The 23473-nt window shown below is 45.9% G+C and overlaps 1 protein-coding gene across 2 annotated transcripts; it reads right to left on the reverse strand.

Annotated features, from left to right (window-relative positions):
• Positions 1–20585: 20585 nt before the first annotated feature.
• LOC116004259 lies at positions 20586–22210 on the reverse strand. Of its 2 annotated transcripts, none has more exons than XM_031244230.1 (4): positions 22088–22210; positions 21713–21835; positions 21046–21162; positions 20586–20876 (listed from the first exon to the last, which is right to left on the reverse strand). In XM_031244230.1, exons 1-4 carry the CDS (start codon positions 22104–22106, stop codon positions 20866–20868), a joined length of 270 nt encoding a protein of 89 aa, XP_031100090.1. In that variant the 5' UTR covers positions 22107–22210; the 3' UTR covers positions 20586–20865. The 2 variants fall into 2 exon arrangements, with proteins under 2 accessions (XP_031100090.1, XP_031100089.1); XM_031244229.1 differs by having other exon boundaries at positions 20586–20901.
• Positions 22211–23473: the final 1263 nt, after the last annotated feature.

A 23473-nucleotide genomic window follows, 5' to 3' on the forward strand; every position in this document is an offset into this window, starting at 1 on the left:
CCACTGTTCAGCTTAAACACTCTTGTTTCGTGGGCAAGGTCTAGGAGTTGATGAGCTGGGATCTCTGAGATACCCAACCACTGGAGTGCAAACTGTTCTTCTGCCTCCATTTCAGCTGCTTGGGCCATCAATTGAGTGAAAGGACTGGTTCTCCAGTTGATCCACCTGATCACCCTAGAGAAGTCATCAAGAATAGGTGCTTCCAACTGAGTAGTGACCTCTTCTTCTCCATCATTCTGTCCGTCAGACAGAACCTCTGTAGTAGTGATCTCTCGACCATTATCCGAGAGATCATCTTCCAATCTGACATCTGCTATTACTTGAGCAACTGATCTATCAATCTGAGCAGATTCAATGGGTGTCAACTCAACATTCAGAACATTTTGCACTGGGTCCCTGACCACAATGCCCTGATCATCAGCAGCTACCATGTAATCCTGAGCTTCAGCTGCTGGAACATCTATCTCTCGAACCACCTGTCGTGGTTCCACATCATCACCCTGTACTGGATCACTGATCCCAGTACCTTCAACCTCTCGAACCTCCTCTCGAGGTTCAAACATAGATTCACCAGTACCCTCAGCAATAATATCATCATGAAAATCATCACACAAACCTCTTGACAGGGACCTGGTAGGGGGCACTCTCTCAACCTCAGTGGCCAGTGTAGCCTGAGGTTCCCCCTGGGCTTGTGCCCTGTCCTCGAAGGGTACTTGTATAACTGACGGTGTCACCTCTCGAACCTGGGTGACAGCAATATTTTTGGCCCTTTTGGCCCTCAAAGCAACTCTCTGAATCAGAGTATCCAAAGGCTCATCATCAGAGTCCTTCTCCTTGGCTGGGGCTTTCCTTTTGCCCCTTCCTTTTGGCTGTGAGGGAGAAGGTGCAGCCTTAACACCTTTAGCTTTGGGGACCAGAGATTTCGTCCTACCCATATAGGTATTTCGATGAATCTCTTTTCCTTCCCTCAGTTCAAAGCCCTTCAGGCTTAGGAGAAATTGAACAACAAAGCCGAAACCAACCTTTTTACTTATCGACAGGTTGGTGTTGGAGACTGAGCGCATCATTTGCTGTTTGAGGAAGTTGAAGATAACGTGTGCCCAATCCAGTTTGTTGTTGTTCCAAATGGCATGGAGGATTTTGAGGAGGTCTAGACTAACCTCGTCAGTTCCAGACACCTTGCCGAGCACAAACTTCATGATTAGGTCGGCAGCGAGAGCAAACCTCTCCTTTAGGTGGTACTTGCGGAGGGCTGAGGATGCTCTTGGTGGTGCAGTCGTTAGTCGGATCTTTTCCCAGAAGGCTTGCTTATCTAACTCGTAGTCCGACAGGTGCTTGACTGCGTCCTCCGTTGACGCGAAATCGAATGCCGCTCGGAGGTCACCTACGGAGGTTGTGATGGGAAATTCATTGAATCGGCTTTCGATTTTCCCTTTCGTGACCTTGGCATTCGCGAACCATTCTGTGAAGTCGAGGGGGTGAATGGTCCGGTAGTCATGCGTCATGTATTTCATCAGTCCTGCTTTCTCAAACTTCTTCAGGACCTTTTCCGCCATTTTTGGATTTGAAGAGTTGGTGATGAAGCCGTTTCTGTCAAGGATACTCCCCGCCTTGACTTGTTTGATCTGAGAGCGAATGTGTAGCAACTCCCTCTGATATGCGTCGGAAGATGAGGTTGATGTGGAGGATTCGGACGCCATTGTTGACAGGTTTGAGGTTTTGGAGGGAATGTGTACAGTGCTTAGAATTTGGGGGTTTTGGGTATTCGGTTTGAGCTTGAATCCGGGTAAGGAAGAAGAATTTGGCTTTTATATCACGTGGATTCGGGTTGGATATATGGGTAGGGTTGAGAGCTTGACCCGATAACGGATCCCGGTTAATTTAAAAGAATTTAAAGGTCAAAAATACCCCTAATAACGGTCATCGTATATATAAAAAATAAGGGTATTTTTGGTAATATACAGGGCGGTTTTAGGTTCAGGATAGTGGGGTATTAAAGGATAATAACTATATGAGCATGCTCCCGCTTATCAAGAAAAGATTTTAAATATGGAAAACCGTCATTAACCGGTGACCACGTGGCTAATATAACCGTTCCACTTATGTTGAACCCATCAGTTTTACCTCTCGAAGGTGAACTGTCTTCCAAATGAGTTTAAGGATCTTCCCCCTGAGTGATTGATCCCTAAACCTCCTTATTCCTCCGTCTTGATCTGGTTAAGGATCTTCCCCCTGAGTGATTGATCCCTAACCCTCCTTATTCCTCCGTTCAGAGATATCAGTTTGTTATCTTTCGAAGTGACCTCTCGAACTACCCTTCTTCGAGATATAACGTATATAGACAAACTGATCGGGTATCTCTCGAACTACCTNAGAAGAACAAGTTTGATTCATCTAAAAGATATCACTTGGAACATATCCTTAAGTTCATTTAGTGATTTCCAGATACATTACATATGAATCAATATCCTATTAGATTCCCTAGAAACTTTTGTTTGGCCTTGGAGAGCCATGTAGGAATCTATTGTTAAAGCAGGAACTAGCCATCTAAAGTCCTAATTTTCTAATAACAGAACTAGGGGTGGCTACTCCCTTTCTTGTTCTTCTCTCCGGAGCTGCTTATTGTAGTTGGGAGTGACCATCTTCATCGCTAATCCTCTTAAGGTCTTTGGATTAGGTATGATCACCCCTTTGACTGCTGCTGACCTCAGAAAGTCCCATCTGGTCTTCCTCTCCATTTCCCTTGGTTCTCCATTTGGTTGAGGAAGGCTCTTTTTTCCAGAATGTGCAGCAGTAGGAATCCCACTTATACGGGACTCTTCTCCTGACTCCAGTATCCCATCATTGTGGATCTCCTCGTATTTGGGAATCCATTCACCTTGGATGGGAATAGGATGCTTGTTTGGATTATCAGGAAGCTCCGCAATCTGTTCACCCTTCGTCAGTTCTGGATAGTTTTCTCCTTGGAAATCTTTGGNGCTGTGTTGATTGCTTCTGCCCAAAATCCTTGAGATATGTTAGCTTGCGAGAGCATGGTCCTTGCGGCTTCTTTGAGAGTTCTGTTCCTTCTTTCAGCAACCCCGTTCTGTTGAGGCGTTCGAGCAGCTGACAACTGATGATGAATACCCTTCTCGTTGCAGTAGTTCTCGATAACTTGATTAACGAACTCTCCACCTTGATCTGACCGAATCTTTAGTATCGAGACATCCTTTTCAACTTGAACTTGCTTCAAAAGATTTGGCAGGGCAACTTTTGTCTCGCTTTTCTTGGTTAAGAACACGGTCCATGTGAATCTTGTGTAGTCATCTACTACCACAAGAGTATACTTCTTTCCCTTCAAGCTGGGTGGATCTACTGGGCCGAATAAGTCCATGTGAAGAAGGCTTAATGGTCTAGTGGATGATGTCTCGGCTTTGCTCTTGAAAGAAGATTTGATCTGTTTGCAACGTTGACATGCCTCACAAATTTTATCCTTTCGAAACGTCACTTTGGGCAGTCCTTCCACTAGGTTCCTCTTAGTAAGCTTGTTGATAGTCTTGAAGTTCAGATGACTAAGCTTACTATGCCAATCCTAGCATAAATCTTCCTTGCTCCTTGCTAGCATACATAGGGATGGTTTTGCAGACCTCCAATCCACTATGTACATGTTTCCTTTCCTTGCTGCTTCCAAGACGACTTCGAGAGATTCCTCGCTCATAATCTGGCATTTGCTTTTGGTGAAGACAACCTTGTAGCCCTTGTCATAGAACTGGCTTGTACTAAGGAGATTGAACTTGAGCCCTTCAACGTAGGATACTCCCTTAATAACCAGCTCATTCTTTTGAATTTCACCAACAGCTCTTGTGCGTCCCTTCTTCTCGTTGTCGCCAAATGTCACCAAGGGACCTTCGATAGGTTGGATGTTCTCTAGCAGTGTTAGATTTCCCGTCATATGTCTCGAACATCCACTGTCAATGAACCACACGTCCCTGGTGTCCTGCAAGGAAATTAAGCAAGTTTAGGTACCCAAACTTTGGGTCCTGGTGGGTTAGTGCGTTTAGGCATCCATTTATACCTTGTGCCCATTATTCCAGGCCTAGGCGCAATGTAGCCATTATACGTTTGATAATCATAAGGAATGCTAGCAGAAGCTCGAGGCCTCTTGGGTGCATAGGTCTGTTTTGGTTGAGGCCTGACCTCGGATTTACGCACCATGCCCTTCATTGCATTTTTGGTCATATGAAATTGCTGAAAGTGAGGTTTCTTCCAGAAATTATGATTCGATGACCAATCCTCACTGGATGGATAGAGTCTGCCTTTCTCCATCCGTGAGTTCCTAACTATGTGGATCTCAGACCTTCCATATTTGCCTTGAGGCGCATTATATGGAATGTAGCTCTTTTTGTACTTGGAATGGCCTTGCGAGAGATAGCAAGGTGATCTCTCGATATTGTTTACCCGGCCATTCTTCGTAGCTTTCCTATACTTTCCATTGCTGGTGTATAGGGACGGTTTATGAATAGCTACTCTGGTCTTTTCTGTTGGTAACTTTCCTATACTTTCCATCTGCCTTTCTCCATCCGTGAGTTCCTAACTATGTGGATCTCAGACCTTCCATATTGCTGTTTTCTTCCCTGATTTTGGCATGAGTGCTATTAGCGACTGCGAGATCCCTTTTAAATGTTTCAAGCATCTCAAAGGGATCTTCATCGCTTCTGAAAGAAGAACAACGAGAGGTAGAAGTAGAGCAGCGAGATGTGGAAGTAGAGGTTACCTCATTGTCAATGGCCATTAGGCATTGATTCTCTTCTTCCTCGGTGTATAAGCAGATGAGTCCCCTCTCATCTTCTGAGCTGCTGCTGCTTTCACTGGAGCTCGACGTCTCGGACTCCTCGATTGTTCTCTCGAGTTCCTCAGCAACAAGCGCCTTTCTGCGCAAATGTTTCTTTGTATCTCCCTTGAAGCCACTTTGTGCTGGCTTCTCTTTGGATTCCTCCTTTCTCCTGGAGTCCCTGCCTTCTTGGCCTTGATACTTGCTTACCTTAGGGTAAGGACAGTCAGCCTTGAAGTGCCCCGGTCTCCTGCAGTTGTAGCAAAGACCTTGATCTTCCTCCTCCATTCTTCTGAATGTGTATCTTTCATTTTTCCTTCTTGAGGAGGGAGGTGAACTTGTATTGCTTTCCGGTGTCTTCTTCATGAACTTCCTGAATTTTCTCATGAAGAAGGCAAACTGTTCGTCAGATAAAAAATCAGAGGGGTTTGGGTCTGACCTTGAGGATGTGGATGGTTGATCAGCAACAAGTGCCACGTTTCGTCGATCCACTACGTCCTCATCTCTCGGGAACATCTCAAACTCGAAGGCTTTGAGGTCTCGAAAGAGTTGGTTTGTGGAGGTATTCTTCAGATCTCTGTGATCACGCATTGTGATCACCTTCATCTCCCACTCCTTGGTTAGGCCTCGTAGGACCTTCAGGTTTAGTTCCTTCTGTGGGATATCCTTATTGAGATCATTGATCTCGGTTATCAGCTTCATGAACCGAGATTCCATGCTGTCGACGCTCTCTCCTGACTTCATCTTGAAGTCTTCGAACTTCTTCATGGCCACAGTGAGCTTGTTCTCCTTCTCCTGTTCGTCACCTTCACCAATTAACATTAAAGTGTCCCATACCTCTTTGGCTGTGTTGCACTTCCTTACTCTAGGGAAGATGGTTTCGTCTATGGCTCTGAAAAGGATGTCCTTGGCAATGTTGTCAAGGTTGTTCCTCTTCCTATCGTCACTCGTCCATTCTTCCTTGGGTTTGGGGATGTATTTTGGTGAATCCCTGGTTTGCTCAGCAGCCGTATTTACCATCATGATCTTGACTGGTCCAGATGTTATAACTTCGGCCATCTCATCATGGAGGGCTGATAGATACGCAAGCATGCGTGTTTTCCAGTCATCGAACCTGCTAAGATCAAAGAGAAGGTGTCTCGACANGAATAAGACCGACTTTGGATTGGTGCACCTTTTGACCGTTTGTGGTGGAAATCTGACGTGGCATCCACTTCCGCCCATTTTGAAATCTCACGTTCAGCACCTCTTCATTATTTTATCTCCATGATATTCTTCTTCTCCAATCTTAGAATATTTTATCCACACATGTTGACTGCCATTCAGCCTCTTGGAGAAGTACCGGTTTATCGAGACCAAGAACGATGTCTCGACTGCTTGATGTTTCGATCCCATGTATCGAGAGGTCTATCTCTCGAACATTTCTTACGTCTCGAACTGGATAGTTATATCGAGAGGTCCTTATCTCTCGAACTCGGCTTATGTCTCGAGACTTAGTTGATGTCTCGTAGACCCTTATTCCTCCAGTGTTGTCTCGTGCCTTCTTCTGATCTATCTATTAGCTTACAACACGAAAACTTCTAAGTTGTTCAAACAAGTTTACCTTAAGCTTAAATATTTTCCGAGTTGAGCTCAAGTTACCCGGTTGTATTTTCGCTCTTAGTTTACTTGTCGAACTTACAGCGTTTTGCCTATGTATCGAGACTTGGGGATTTCTACTTAACAGTTGGTATCATCAAAACCTATTACATGATGTTCCTAATAGGAAGACGTACGGTCGGGGGGTCTGTTGGTCGGCAGGCCGATGTTGGTCGGCCGTCACGGGCCGAACAGTGCCCCGATGGGCCCTGGCGCGGCGTGCCAATGACTGCCACATACTCCTCCCCGCTTGGGCGTAGAGTGGGGCGGGCGCATGAGCGCCACGTTCCCGTCATGCCGGAGGTCCGGCAACCGTACCTTTTCCTCCCTTATAAATAGCGCATTTATGAGAAGAGAGGAGATCTTTTGGCTCGGACAATAGGGAAGCCCACTACCGACCTGCCGAGCACTTTGAGCATTTATTGACTTGCAACCGGGTTTGGATCCTTGAGTTAATAAAAGATCGTAGTTTCCGGTTTTACTTGGTGCACGTATTTTACTACATCAAGTCTATAAAAAGGCATGAATTTAATTATTCAAGATACTTCAATGAGTTAAGTGCAAAAAGACCACATTGGAAAATGAGAAAATTTCCAAACAGTGGAGTTAGGAGATTTTATCCTACAGAGTCATATTGGGTTGAAAATATTAAAACTTGGACTAAACCAAGAGTTAATAAGTTCAAACAATATATTTCCCAAGTGCCAAAAAGTAGATTAAATTTTCAAAACCCGGCACAGAAAAAGTTTTCAAAAATTAGCTTTGATTATAAGGTTAACAATGGTTACAAATCACCTATTCTTGGTTTTGTGAGAACAAGGTGGATTTGGGTACCAAAAATTACTAACCCCCCAGGACCCAAGCAAAACTGGGTACCTAAAAATGTTTAAATATTTTGCAGGAAGTATGGTACTTCGATAGTGGATGTTCACGGCACATGACTGGAAACAAATCTAGTCTTGTTAATTTCAAATCCATCAAAGGACCAAAAGTCGTATTTGGAGGAAACGATCGATATGGTTCAACAAAAGGAATCAGATAGTACGAAACAGATTGAAAATAGAAGATGTATCCTATGTGGAAGGTCTAAAATTCAACTTGTTGAGTACAAGTCAATTTTGTGACAAAGGATATCTAATAGAATTCTTCAAAGACAAATGCCAAGTGAAGAACGAATCAACCGGAGAAGTCGTACTTGAAGGAACGAGAAAGAGAAATATGTACGTTGTGAATTGGAGCACTACAAAAGATACAGTGTGCTTAGTGGCAAATAATTCAAGCATTACGTGTTGGGAATGGCACAAGAAGTTAAATCATTTGAAGTTCAAGACCATCAACAAGCTAGCAACGAAAAACCTAGTCAAAGGACTACCCAACATCACATACAAGAAAGATCAAATCTGCGATGCGTGTCAAAGAGGAAAGCAAATCAAATCTTCGTTCAAGTCCAAAACCCACGAATTAAGCTTAGGACCTCTTAGTATACTACACATGGATCTATTTGGTCCAGTAGACCTAGTAAGTATAAGTGGTAAGAAATATACTCTTGTTGTTGTTGATGATTTTTCCAGGTACACATGGACAATATTTCTCAACAAAAAGAATGAAGTAGAGAAAAAGCTGCCAGAACTGCTCAAGCAACTTCTGGAAAAATCATTTTGGCGCCGTCTATGGGGACCGCGACTTAAAAGCAATCGTTTGCGGTCTTACCATGGATTTTTACGACAACCAAGAAGCCGACGACAATTATGATCTTCGCTCTCACCTGAGCTCCCGGCTAGATCCCAACAGCATGGCTGGAGTGCCGCCACCGGAACCAGTAAACGCTATCCACCAAGAGGTCCCTTTCCCGATCCATGGGGGCTCGGTACCCTACTAATACCCCATGCCCGGGGGACCGATGCCGTACCAGTATCCGATGGACCCAACTATGCAATGGTGGCCAACTTCTCTGAGGTTTTACCCGCAGCCGTTTATGTACCCACCTGTACAGCCGATGTATCCTGCCATGCCTATCAGGCCGGATGTGACGACCGCCGAGACAATCCCCGTTGTTCCACCCGCTCTGCACCGTTCCCAATCCAAGCGACGATCCCGTGGGTATGAAACTATGCCCGCGGCACCGGCTCGGAGACCGGCATTGTCTCGGCTTAGTACGTCTGACCGGCCTAGGGGGGTGCCACAGGCGGAGGCATCGCACGCGCGGACAAGCGCCTTCGATCGGATTGACCATCCCAATATCCGATCGCATGGACGCGTCGCCCGAGAACCTCAACCGATGAGCACCTCGACAACCAGTCATTCTAGCGAGACAAGTTCTTCATATACCAAGCCAAAGAAGGATCGTCACGATGGAACCAGTCGGGGCTTAACTCGGGGAGTCTTGGACCAAGTGCGAGCTGAGTTCAACAAATGGAAAAAAGAACAGGCTGAGGCTGGCTCCGGAGGGATGGAAAGCAATCTGTTCCGGGCCCCGTTCACTCAGGACATCATGGATCAGCCGTACCCAATGGATCTTCGTGTGCCGGGAAATAAAGATTACTCTGGGCGAACTGATCCGGAAGAACACATTAACTCGGTGATGTGCCGAGCGTTCTATTCGACCCTGACTAGTAGGGCGGCTGAGTGGTTCGCCTCACTCGAACCAGGATCCATTGCCGATTTCGCCGAGCTGGCAAGGAAATTCATCCACCGTTTTGCGATCTCTCGGGCTGCCAAGAAACACTTCACTTCCTTGGAGAAGGCCAAGCAACGAGAAGGCGAGTCCTTGACCCTTTTTAGCGAAAGGTGGAAGGCCGCTGTGGCGGAGATAGAGCCGGTAGACGATCGCACCGCGGTCAACCTACTGCTCTCTGCGCTACGGGCGGGGCCTTTGTATCAGGACCTCGTTCTTCATCAGCCGAACACTTATCAAGAAGCCTTGAAGAGGATGGCCGATCACGCGGTGGCCGAAGAAGCCAACGCTGCCAAGCGCCTGTTGGAGACCGGAGGACAAGGTCGGAGAGATATGAGACGACAACCCGATCCCCGAAGGAAGGATCAGGATGGGAATCCGATCTACACTCCATTATCAAGGCCAATCGGCGAGATCCTGGAATACGCCCAGTCCTGCAATATGATCCAACTTTCGGCCCCGGCGAGAGATGGCCCTGACAAGGACAAATACTGCGCCTATCACAGGAACCGGGGGCACGAGACTGATGAATGCCATGTCCTCAAAGGGCTTATCGAAGACCTCTTGCGCTCGGGAAAATTGGCGCAGTTTGCGGCCGAGAAGAAGAAGAACCGACGCCGGGGGTAGAAGAAGTACTTCAAGAAATCTGACAAAGAGAAGAAGGACAAGGGACCAGAACCCGACCATGACCCTCCTGCCGCCGGGTCGAAACAAATCATTCATGTTATCTTCGGCGGGCAGGAGGGGGGCGACAACTCGGAGCGCCGACGAGCTTGGTCGAGGAACTTGCCCGTATGTTCGATCAGCACCAGTCAACTTGGGAAGAGAATGAAAGATGAGCCGATAACCTTCACCGACCGAGACCTTCCCCAGGGAGGAGATCAATCCGCCGAAGCACTGGTCATCACTGTTGACATCTGTGGAGCCGAGGTCCGACGGGTGATGGTGGACACTGGTAGCAGCGTTAATGTGCTGTACTTAGAGGCCTTCCAAAAGCTGAAAATCGAGAGATCAGCACTAACGCCGGTCCGAACACCGCTGTCGGGATTCACGGGCGATATGGTCCACCCTAAGGGAATGGTCGTTCTCCTGGTGGAAGTCGGAGTCTACCCGAAAATGTTGAAAGTAGAGATGGAGTTTATCGTTGTCAATCTGGCATGCGTACACAATGTGATCTTAGGACGCCCGGGGATAGCACAGATTAGGGCAATCATCTCCATGCCCCATCTGTGTATGATGTTCCCGACCCCGGAAGGCGTCGGAACGGTCCGGGGAGATCCACGGTCGGCTAGATTGTGCTACGTTCGGGCAGTGGAAAAGCAAGCCGCGAGCACATCCCTTGTGAACACCATTGCTCGACGGAAGGATGAGGAAAAGAAGGAGCAGCTTGGGCCCTCCGAGCCCGTGGAAGAAGTGCCTTTGGAGTTGGAGCGACCTGAACGATGCATCAGAATCGGAACATCCCTTGACCCAGACCTAAGGCGATCGATTCTTGTTGTGCTGCGAGAGTTCGCCGATATCTTTGCTTGGGGCCCGGAAGACATGCCCGGAATTGACCGAAGTGTCATATGCCATCGGCTATCCGTCAGCCCAACCTCCAAGCCTGTTAAACAAAAGCAAAGACACTTATCCGTCGATCGACGTGAGTTTGTTAAGGGGGAAGTCAAGGCCCTGCTCTCAGCAGGACATGTCCGAGAGGTTACGTACCCGGAATGGGTCGCGAATGTAGTCCTGGTCCCCAAGCCACCGGCTTGGCGGATGTGTATTAATTACACCGACCTCAACCGCGCATGCCCCCTTGACCCGTATCCGCTCCCGAGCATTCACTAGATGGTTAACGAGACAGCGGGGGCGGAACTCATGAGCTTCATGGATGCCTTCAAAGGGTACCACCAGATCATGATGGCCGAGGCCGATGAGGAAAAGACTGCCTTCGTAACACCGGACGGGCTATACTGTTATCGAGTGATGCCGTTCGGATTGAGGAACGCCGGGGCTACGTATCAGTGAATGATTAATTCGGTGTTCGGGGGACTGCTCGGACGATCTATGGAGGCTTACATCGACGATATGCTCATCAAGAGCACTATTCGGGCCGACCATCCAGGCCATCTCCGAGCTTGTTTCCAAGTCATGCGCGAACATCGATTAAGGTTGAACCCAAAGAAGTGCACTTTTGTCGTATAGACTGGGAAGTTTTTGGGCTACATGATGACCAGACGCGGAATAGAGCCGAACCCGGCCAAAATTCAAGCCATCCTGGATATGCGGCCCCCGACCAGCATTAGGGAAGTGCAACAACTCACCGGCCGATTGGCCGCGCTCAGCCGATTCCTCTCTAAGCTAGCCGATCGAGCTCATCCCTTCTTCAAAATCTTGAAAAAGGCCAACGGCTTCACTTAGGATGATGACAGCCGGGCAGCTTTCGAAGACCTCAAAGCCTATTTGGCGTCCCCGATTGTCTTGTCAAAGCCCGAGCCAGGAGAGGATCTTGAGGTATATCTTGCTGTTTCCGATCGGGCCGTCAGTGCGGTCTTGTGCCGGGTTGATAATGAAGGAATACAACGACCGGTATACTACGTCAGCCATGCTCTGCAAGGGCCGGAATTCAGATATACTCGGCTAGAGAAGGTGGTGTTCACGCTAGTCATTGTGGCGAAACGACTAACGCCTTACTTTCAAGGTCGGAATGTCCGAGTGTTAACAGATCAGCCGGTTGGGGCCATCCTTAGGACCTCAACCTCTTCAGGACGCCTGGTAAAGTGGGCCATGATGTTGACGCAGTTCGCCTTGGAGTATAAACCCCGACCGTCCATCAAGGCCCAAGGCCTAGCTGATTTCATGGTGGAGTGTACCGCGCGAGACACCGAGGCGGACCAAAATAGTCCTCAGACCCCGGAATGGTGGGAAGTTAGTACAGACGGGTCCAGCGGGAAGAAGGGGGCAGGGGCGGGGATAGTCGTCACGACCCCTGAGGGCTTCAAGGCTTACTATGCTATCTTGCTCCACTTCTCGCCGACCAACAATGAGGCCGAGTATGAGGCCCTAATATCCGGACTGCAGCGAGCGAGACAACTGGGGGTGAAGGCCATCCGAGCTAAAACAGATTCCAAGGTCAGACAACGCTGATGCCGACATGTTATCTCGGTTGGTACATGAGGCTCCCGAGCATATATCGAAGATAGCCCACATCGAGGAAGCAACTGCGCCTTGCATCGACGCCCTTGAGGTGGAGCCGGTCGGAGCGGAACAGGACCTATGGATAACCGACCTCAAGGAATACCTCCAAGATGGAAAAATGCCCGACGAAGCAGATCGAGCGCGGAAAGTGAAGCTCCGAGCCCCCAGGTTTCAGGTCGTGGACGACCGTTTATACCGACAATCTTACGGGGGCCCGTTGATGAGGTGATTGAACGCATTCGAGGCAGATATCGTCATGAAGGAGCTGCACTCAGGCCTATGCTCGGCACATCAAGGAGGCCGATCACTCGCACGCCGGATCATGGTTATGGGATATTATTGGCCGTCCATCCAACTGGATTGTGAAAGCCTTGTCAGAACGTGCGGGCCGGCTACCTTTTACCAACCAATCAGCACTACTATCCCATTCGCACGCTGGGGGGTGGACATCATAGGTCCGTTCCCGACGCTGGCAGCTCGGAAGAAGTTCGTGATCATCGCTATCGATTACTTTTCAAAGTGGATTGAGGCGGAACCCTTGGCGGCCACAACGGCCCAGCAGTGCGCACGCTTTGTATGGAGGAACGTCATCGCCTGCTTCGGAGTTCCCATGCACCTGATCACGGATAATGGAAGGCAGTTTGAGAGCCAATACTTTCAAAATTTTCTAGCTACGGTCGGCACGAAGTCCATCCGATCATCTGTGGCATATCCCCAAGGGAATGGACAGGTCGAGAACGCGAACCGGACGATCTTAGATGGATTGAAAAAGAAGTTGTTTGATGCCGGTCGAAGCTGGGTGGATGAATTGCCTTATGTATTGTGGGCGTATCGGACAACTCCTCGGGAGGCCACCAAGGAAACCCCCTTTGCACTAGTCTATGGAGCTGAAGCTCGGCTGCCGATCGAAGCTTGGATCCCGACGTCCCGAGAACGAGGGTACGATGAGGGTAGCAACGAGCGAATGATGATTGCCGAGCTTGACGCCGTGGAGGAAAGAAGGGAGGCCGCGGCTCGGAGAATCGTTGAATATCAAAACAAAATAAAGCAGACCTGTGACCTTCGAGTTCGACCAAGATATTTCCAGGTGGGAGATTATGTCCTTCGAGAGCGAAAGGCTAGCCGACCAAATGAGGGCGGAAAGTTCGCACAGACTTGGGAAGGGCCATATGTCGTCTCCGCGGTGATCCGACCTGGCACCTACAGGCTGGAAACAACCACGGGGAAGCCAGTGGATCGGATTTGGAACTCAGAGCATTTGGTCTTGTTCCGCCATTGAATAGGGCGATGAATGATGTAATCGGGCAAAAAGAAGCCCCCCTAATGTAATGAGTCTATGAGGGTTAAATGAAGAGCTTCGGCTCAGTTTGTTCGAACATCGTTGCTCTAAGCTAGGGGTCGGCAGGTTGATGGGAGCAAGGTGCCCATCTCGGGAGCAAGGTGCCCGATTACGTAGGTCTGCCGACCTTATGGCCTTCGAGGCCGATGGGAGCAAGGTGCCCATCTCGGGAGCAAGGTGCCCGATTACGTAGGTCTGCCGACCTTATGGCCTTCGAGGCCGATGGGAGCAAGGTGCCCATCTCGGGAGCAAGGTGCCCGATTACGTAGGTCTGCCGACCTTATGGCCTTCGAGGCCGATGGGAGCAAGGTGCCCATCTCGGGAGCAAGGTGCCCGATTACGTAGGTCTGCCGACCTTATGGCCTTCGAGGCCGATGGGAGCAAGGTGCCCATCTCGGGAGCAAGGTGCCCGATTACGTAGGTCTGCCGACCTTATGGCCTTCGAGGCCGATGGGAGCAAGGTGCCCATCTCGGGAGCAAGGTGCCCGATTACGTAGGTCTGCCGACCTTATGGCCTTCGAGGCCGATGGGAGCAAGGTGCCCATCTCGGGAGCAAGGTGCCCGATTACGTAGGTCTGCCGACCTTATGGCCTTCGAGGCCGATGGGAGCAAGGTGCCCATCTCGGGAGCAAGGTGCCCGATTACGTAGGTCTGCCGACCTTATGGCCTTCGAGGCCGATGGGAGCAAGGTGCCCATCTCGGGAGCAAGGTGCCCGATTACGTAGGTCTGCCGACCTTATGGCCTTCGAGGCCGATGGGAGCAAGGTGCCCATCTCGGGAGCAAGGTGCCCGATTACGTAGGTCTGCCGACCTTATGGCCTTCGAGGCCGATGGGAGCAAGGTGCCCATCTCGGGAGCAAGGTGCCCGATTACGTAGGTCTGCCGACCTTATGGCCTTCGAGGCCGATGGGAGCAAGGTGCCCATCTCGGGAACAAGGTGCCCGATTACGTAGGTCTACATACCTTATAGCCTTCGAGGCCGATGGGAGCAAGGTGCCCATCTCGGGAATAAGGTGCCCGATTACGTAGGTCTACCGACCTTATGGCCTTCGAGGCCGATGGGAGCAAGGTGCCCATCTCAGGAGTAAGGTGCCCGATTACGTAGGTCTACCGACCTTATGGCCTTTGAGGCCGATGGGAGCAAGGTGCCCATCTCGGGAGCAAGGTGCCCGATTACATAGGTCTACCGACCATATGGCCTTCGAGGCCGATGGGAGCAAGGTGCCCATCTCGGGAGCAAGGTGCCCGATTACGTAGGTCTACCGACCTTATGGCCTTCGAGGCCGACGGGGGCAAGGTGCCCGATCTTGTAAATTTAAGGAAAATAAGCAATGCACGAAGCTAGAACCAAAAGTTTTAGTTAAAACGGTTTGAGGTACTCGGCACATAGCGGGCCGAGCTCCGCGCGTTCAAAACGTTACAAAACCCTCCTTTTGGCCGTTCATTCCGAGGGGCTTGGCTTAGAGTAAGGCCTGGGGCTGGGGTCGGCCACTTCGCTGGGGAGCAGGGCCAGCACGGATGGGAGATCAACCTCCTCGAGGCCCTCGGTCAGGGCCGTGTGAACCTGCTCCTGGATGGCGCGGCAGTCCGAGGAAAATGCCCATTGCCCATAGACCCAAGTGAGCTTATCCCCGACCTCCGTGTTGATGAAGGCGGTGAGGAACTCCTTGGCTATGGCCTCATCGGTGCAGATAATACGAGCAAGGCTGCTGGCGTCCTTCATCTTGTCGATAGCCTCTTTCTCGGCCTTCTCTGCCCTCTCGGCTCGGCCCTCGGCTTCGCCGAGCTTCTTCTCGGCCTTCTCGGCCCGATCCTCGGCGGTTGCGAGCTCCTTTTCCAGCTCTTGAATCCTCCGCTCGGCCGCGGAGACTTGCTTTTGGAGCAGCACGACCTCTTTTTCTCGGATGCCTTCCAATGCCCGAGCCCGACTAAAGAAGTCGGTCGTCGTGTGTGTGAGCTGAAGAAGACAAAGAAGGTTAGGCACCCGTACCCGTTCGAAGGATGATAATATTCTGATAACAGAAACTTACCCAGAGGATATCCTCGGCGATCTGCTCACCGAGCCGGTTGCACGACCACCCCATGATGGTCTCCATGCCGGGAACCTTGTCCCTTATCTGGTCGACGACGGTGGAGGCTAGCCCGTCCCGCTCTCGAAGGCCTTCGTGGAGATCGGAAGATCGGGTGTTGGCAGGGCGCTTGGTGCGCTTCAGAGTGAGGACCTCTTCGATCTCCGCCTCTTGGCGCTTTTCTTTCCCTCGCCGACTCGGGCCGAGGGTAACTGGAAGGTTGGGGGCTGCGCCTCCACCCGACGAGGCATCAGTGGGGGCGGAGTCAAGAACATCGATGATCGGGGGATCGGCGGTTGTCTTGGGGGCGGCTCTCTTCGCGCCAAGGGCCACTTTCGTCTTGGGGCGAGGGGCGGCGGCTGGGGTGATGAATGTTCGGTCGTGCGACATACCTGCACGAGTAACAACGGGTTAGTTCGAATGATCGGACTGTAAAGCCGATTTGGAGGAGTTAGAGTCTGGCGAAAGCAGTTTCGACGACCTTGACTCGGCTCGGCCAAAGAACCTTTGGCAACTAGAATGGCGGTCGGCACTGGCTCGTACTTCTCGTCATGGCCATAGTCGGGGGGTTCGAGGTTGGCGTTCTTGAAACTCTCCGGGGTGTGGAAGATAAGGTAGTCATACACCTCCGAGGAGAACTTCGCGGCCGCATCGGTGAGAGCTCGGGTCCGCTTGGGGAAGTGATGATCGGTGAAGTGCGTAGACCACACTCGGGGAATCGGTAATCTCCACTTATACTCAACCGAAAGTATGCGGTTCTTCCACCCCTTGTTGTTATCGGGCACGTTGGAGAGAGTGCAGTGATGCCCTCGGGACTGAAGCATCAAATAACCCCCGCCGTGTTTGGCCGAGAGAGCCCTGACAGCGTAAAGGAAGTTGAACAGTTCCATCGTGCACATCAGCCCATGCCGAGTGCAGATCTGGGGAAAACACGCGATCATCCGATGGGCATTCGGAATGATCTGCCCCGGAAGGACTTCGTAATACTTCAAGAAAGCAAGAAGGAAAGGAGAAAAGGGGAAGGTCAGAGGCGCCTTCAGGGAGTCCAGATGGATCCCGAGCCAGTCGCCGACGTGCCGATCGATAACGTTGCCGAGCGACCGGCTGACCTTGTAAGGAATCCGACCGCGTAACAACGCGTGGATTTCGTCGACCTTAGCTCGGGTGAGCAGGCAATTCTGCTGTTGAACGACCTCGCTGTTGAGAAAGAGCATCTTCTTCCGGGTCGCGGAAGGTTCGTTGGCGGTCTGATCGGTCTCTGCTGGGGTCGGATCCGACGAGCTGGCTACCGCTGATGACCTACACCAAAATTTGTTGAGTATGGGGTAGTTGTTAGAAAAAGGATATAAGATAAATATTGCATAGGGGTGTTGTACCACTGAAGATGCTAAAGGAGTTTTGATTGCAAAGGTAAATATGTCCCAAAATCGACTATTTCCTTTGAAAATCAATCATGCACTTCTTGGTTGCTTTAAATATGAAATTTGTGATAATAATTGGTTATGACATATGCAATTTAGACATTTTCGTTTCTATGGATTAAACTATCTAGCAAGAAAAGAATTTGTTTCTGATTTACCTGTTGTGAATGTCCCTGATCGTATTTGTGAGATTTGTTTTATTGGGAAGAAGCATAGAGATCCCTTCCCCGTGGGCAAGTCAAGGAGATCCACAAAACAGTTAGAGCTGAGATTATTCACTCAGACCTGTGTTCGTTGGAGGTTTCCTCACATGGAGGTTGTAAGTACTTTGTTACTTTCATTGGTCATTTTAGAAGCAAAAATCTGGTACACGTGATATTTTCAAACAATTTAAGACTTTTGTTGAAAAGCAGAGTAGTTATGAAATTAAAATCTTGAGAACTGATAGAAGTATAAAATATATTGCTTGTGATGATTTTCTAAAGGAGAAGGGTATTCAGTAGCAGATGACAACTAGATACACTCCACAACAAAACGGAGTGGCTGGGAGGAAGAATAGATCTATCATGGATATGGTGAGATGCATGTTGAAATTTAAAAATCTGCCTAATTAAGCCTTTTTGGGCAAAGGTTGTTGCTTGTGCTGTTTATGTGTTGAATAGGTGTCCAACTAAAAGTGATTTTATGAGATGTCCTCATGAACACACTTTGTATGTCAAATGCACTAATTCTGGTGATGTTGTTATAATCTGTCTATATATATGTTGATGATTTGATTTTTACTGGAAATAACTTGAAGCTAACCTCAGAATTCAGGGAGGCACAAATTAAGAGATTTGAAATGACTGATATGGGTCTTATGTGTTACTTTCTTGGCCTGAGGTTCTTCAGATGGATGGTGGAATCTTTATTTCACAAAAGAGATATGTTGCTAATATTTTGAAAATGTTAAAAATGGAGAACCCCAAACCAGTTTCAACTCCGATAGCTGAAAAGTTAAAGCTGTCCAAAGATGAGTGTGGTAAGAATGTTAATGTTACAGCTTACAAAAGCTTAATTGGGAGTTTGAGGTCGTATCTGGTGACAACAAAGCCGGATATTTCTTTTGGAGTTGGAATACTTAGCAGATTCATGGAGGAACCAAAAGAATCACATTAGGTTGCAACAAAGCGAATTCTGAGATATATCAAAGGTACAAGTAATGATGAAATTTTTTAATCTACTAATGAAGTTGTGGAACTTGTTGGATATACATACAGTGATTGGGTTGGAGATGTTGAGACCAGAAAAAGCACATCAGGATATGTCTTCTATCCTGGTTTAACAATATTTTCTTGGTCTTCAAAGAAACAACAGATTGTAGCACTTTAAACCGCAGAAGCTGAATATATTATAGCAGCAAATTGTGCTACTCAGACAGTTTGGCTGAGAAGAATTCTGGAGTTTTTACAACAGAAGTACGAATCACCTACAACTATTTTCTGTGACAACAAATCTGAAATTTCGTTGTCCAAGAATCCTGTCTTTCATGGTCACAACAAACATATTGATATCAAGTATCACAAAATCAAATAGTTGGTTGTTGAAAAACAACTCAACATTGAATATTGTTAAAGTGAATGTCATGTTGCAGATATTTTTACGAAGCCGTTGAAGACAGAGACATTTTTTAAATTGAAGAAGGATATTGGGATGACCAATATATCCAACTTGGTTTAAAGGAGGAAATGTTATAATAATAATATTATTATAATTATTAAACCAAGTAAAAATAAAAGTTAGTAATTAGTTTATAAATAGTGGGTGTGTGGTTTGTTAGAAAGAAATGTTAGTGGGTGTGTGTGGATATGTGGGTGAAATTATTTAGCATTCTTGTTTTCATATATATCTTCCTAGTTCCTATAAATAGCTTTTGTTACAAAGCATTTTAAATCATCAATTAAAACATTCTTATTTCGTATCCCTCTTTCTCTCTTAGAATCTAACCTGGCCTTTAGATTGTTTTTTTTTTTAATTTTTTGAAAGGGGCCTTTAGATTGTTTAATATTGAAGAATGATTTGATATTTAGATATTTGGCTTTTTTTTTTGTAAGTATGCTAATGTTATTTGAAAATTTTAGCCGTAGTAACTATCGAGGGATAGGTTTTTTGAAGTTAATTACACCTAATCATTCAATAATTTAATCTAAGGTTACATGGATATAAAACACAAGCTGTAATTATCCTTTAGCATTTATAGTTAAATCTCATATTCTTATATATATTTGTTTTGATAAAGTAAAGCCAAGTAACATAATTAAAACTTATCCATTTATCTAATGCTCCCTCTGTCCCATTTTACATGTCCTATTTACTATTCATTAGTCAAACCAACTCTTTCTTGCTTATTTTCGTTATAGTAATTTTTTATTTTTATTTTTTAATTTAATTTTTTTGTGTTTAATAGTACTTTTAATGTGGTGTCTAAATATATAAATTTTATATATTAATACTAAACTTAATATTATGAAAAATTGAATTAAAAATTACTTCAGTTGATCTCGTTAAACGAATCAGACAACTATTTTGGGATGGAGGTAGTATATTTCATCATATATTAGTGACCATTAACAATTAGAACTATTCATCATCACCTATACTTTCTCATTTCCATTAATTCACCGAAAATATGAATCTTTAATTTTTTTTCCTCTCTCATGATTATATTTTCTATTTAAACTCCAAAATCTGATGCATTCAAAATCACCCCATTTCTCCACATATATATATATATTATCTCCGGTGCCACACCAACAACCCATCTATCTAATAACATGGCGGCCCCCGCCACCGTCCTTCTCTCTATCCTCATGATCCTCTCCGCGGTGGTGAAGGCTGCCCACCCTTCACCTCCCTCCTACGAGGCCCGGCTTGTGAAGGAATGCGCGGAAGCCCTGGGCCCGGGCGGCGCCTCCTTGGTCACCTTCTGCGCTCGTGACTTCCTCGGCCACAAAGCCGCCGCGCTGGCCGACTTAGGGAACCTGGAAACCACGGCGCTCGTCCTAACGGAATCCTACAATAGAGCGCAAGCCTTCGAGGATTTCGGGATGAAAATAGCCTCCGGCAAGGGAAAAGACGCCGGAGATTTGAAGAGGTGCTGGGAATTAATGAACGACGTTGTGAGTTCTGTCGGGAACATTTACGGCAACGTTGCCTTGGAGAAGCTTTCAATGGATGCGGTGCTGAACGGGGCGTACGAGAGAGCGGCGGTGGCGAAGGGGAAATGCAACTTCTCCGCCGCCGGGAGACACGGCGGTGTTTGGTTAGAGTTGCAGTTGAAGGTGAAGGATACTGTGAAAGCTGAGATCGTAGCGTTAGCGTTTATGAATCAGTTTCATCCAGTGCTGAATTAATTGAGTGGGGCCCGGGGTGTGTTTAGTGGCACAAGAGTAATTACAATCGGGAGTGATGAGGGAAACTTGATTTTCTTCATTTCTCCATTATCATCATACATATTTTTGTACTGTAATTACTCTTAACTTATATAATATATGTGGAGATAAATGGATTACATTTTCAATTTTTTCACCCATATACCTCCTTTAAATGTGTTTAGTATTAATTACTCATTTATTTGTTATGGAGATACAAATTAAAGACATTATGAAAAAGAAAATGGAGTATTGAATTGGATCATTGTGAGGTTTTCTCCTCCCGTGAAGCTGTAGGTTTGTTGCTAGCTTGATTTTTGCAAGTCAACTTCTTCCTATTACCAATGATCATATCATTATCTGAGTAAAAAAAAAAAAAGAAATTGAAACTGAATTTAATTTAACCTCTTCATAAAAAAATGAATTTGAATTTAATTTACCATCTTCACAAAAATGGGTTTTATCAATGCAATATTTAAAAAGAAAGAAAAAAGAGTAACTTACCCGGGCTAGATACGACTGCTCGTGGACGAAAAACTATATTATTAGGCCTTTGTGAATTTGAAGTTTTGTTCTTCTCTTGATTAATGTTCTTTCCGTTTTTTATATTCTTATTTCTACCTGCAAATTCAAATTTGTAATAGGAATTGTTATGGGGTATTTCATATTTCTATAAACCAATCTTTTTTTTAATAGAATGATTTGGTTTTTTTCAACTTAGAAGGTAAAGAGAAATGTTATGAAAAGTGGGGAGGTGTCTTTTATATTATATGAAACGGATTAAATAAAAATGGGGAACTAGGAACCAATCACACTCACACCTGTCCAGAAAATATCAAATGGTGAGGCGTTGATTATATATATATATATATATATATATATATATATATATATAGTTCAGGTGTGGCCGTGCTCTCTCGTGCGGTCACACACCACTCAATGTTACGAAATACACCACTCAATGTTAAGAAACACGACTGTCTTAACATTGAGTGGTGTATTTCGTAACATTAAGTGGTGTGAACCGCACGGGAGAGCACGGCCGCACCTGAACCTGACCCTATATATATATATATATATCACATAGAGGTCAGAGAACAATTAGAAAGATTTTTTATTTTTTTGATTAATTAGAAAGATATTTAGATATAAGAGGATGTGAAGAACTTACCATGGTGAAGCTGGTGAGCATGAGAGGTAGTTTTGAAATTTAAGGTTGCAGGTGGTGAGACTTGGCAACCCATTTCTGCATTAACACCCTCATGATCAACCTTAACCTTTATCTTGGGATACACTGCAAATGTTCAGGGAGAGAAAATCAAAATGGAGAAAATCAGATTTCATGCTTTATACAAACATTAAATTGTCACATATGTTTTCGTTATAAGAAAACTTTACAATAAATGTCAATTATTCATTACAAGTTGTACTCTCTCTCTATGTATCTCTAGCAAAGCTAAGCATGCATGCACAAGGTAACAAAACACATGGCATTGTAAAAATTTTGGTTTATATGTAGGAAAATCCTTATCCTTTGGTTACGTGCCTCTCTCCCTTTCAGACATAATGACACCGGAGTATGTAGAAGTAGAATTGAAGGTACCAAAATCTTTCTCGCTCGCATAAACTGAAGTACGTTACGTTGTAGAGCTAGGATGCCTTGTTTTCTCAAATTCCAACTTTGGTTTGTAAGTTTGTGTGTGTGTGTATATGTATGTGTGTGTGATGTGATATAGAAGCAAAGAAATGTTGAGGGCTGACAAAGTTAAGCTAGCCCGTACCCCTTTGCTTGGCTTATAAATCTATCAAGAACAAGAAATGAATGAATTCAAGTATGTTCTTCTGCGGAAAACATTTTTGCAGTTTCCATGTATACGCAACACTTGGTTGTAATGTTGCGTGCAGTGGAAACCAGCATGCAGGCATTCATTACGTCAAGTCTTATATAGTTAATTTATGTTTTGCAAAAAATGATGTTTTTTTTAATATATATTAATATTCTGTTTTGAAAATTTTGTAAGTTTTCATTATATTGGTTGACGTTAATTTTTTAATTTAGTCTTTTTAAGGTAAATGTAGCTATTCCATTAATTCATAACATAAAACGTTTACATCAACGATAAATGAAACGGTAAACCATTCCTTACAGTCAGACATAGAAACAACTTTTCTAACTATGCTATAGAAAACTTGAATCGCAGACGGTTAGGAAGCTATGTTCCTTTAGGGAGTTTAAAGTTTCATATAAAAAATCATATATGCCTTTGTGAACTAATTATTATATTTCTTAATATTTATCATATTTTTTGAAGTTATTATTATCTCATCTAATATTTTATTTTACCTAAACTATGTTATCATTTAATTCAAATAATTATTTAAAAGATCTATTTTGATAATGTTATTATCATATTAATATATTAATGGATGTTTGGCAATGGGCTTTTAGTTGACAGCTAATAATTGTATTAATTGTTTTGACTAGGTAGTTGGTAGCTAGTATAAGTGATTTGTAGAAAAGAGTTCGATAAATTAGATGTTTACAATCAACAGGTAGGAGTAAATTGCACTTTTAGTCCTATGACTATAGAGGTCTTGTTAATTACAACACTTGACTTTAAAAACAAACAATTTAGTCACTTAACTATGCATTTTTTAATACATTTGTCCTCCCGGCCAAATCACCGGAGAAATGTCGCCGGAAATGTAAACATTTTTAAATTATTTATAAGTGGGGGCAAAACGGTCATTTCACATCATTTCTTCTTCTTCCCGTCTGAACCGCCATAGTCGCCGTCTCAGCGCCACCAACAACCTCTTAGGATTCTCCTTTGCCCGCGCCAAATTACACACAACTAGCACCGTCCTGAGTGTGTGCATAAGCGACGGTAACGAACCCAAGACACCAATAGTCGTCTTGTTGTTGTCCTTG

This window comes from Ipomoea triloba, chromosome 14 (genome assembly GCF_003576645.1).
Source record: "Ipomoea triloba cultivar NCNSP0323 chromosome 14, ASM357664v1".
NCBI classification, from domain to species: Eukaryota; Viridiplantae; Streptophyta; class Magnoliopsida; order Solanales; family Convolvulaceae; genus Ipomoea; species Ipomoea triloba.

Excerpts from the sequence above, each read along its gene's own strand:
- LOC116004259 (XM_031244229.1), bottom strand. Across the intron at positions 21,163-21,712 it reads TGCTCACCAGCTTCACCATG|GTAGAAATAAGAATATAAAA; the intron begins GTAAGTTCTTCA and ends TTGAATTTGCAG. Across the intron at positions 20,902-21,045 it reads AGCAGTCGTATCTAGCCCGG|ATAATGATATGATCATTGGT; the intron begins GTAAGTTACTCT and ends TTTTTTACTCAG.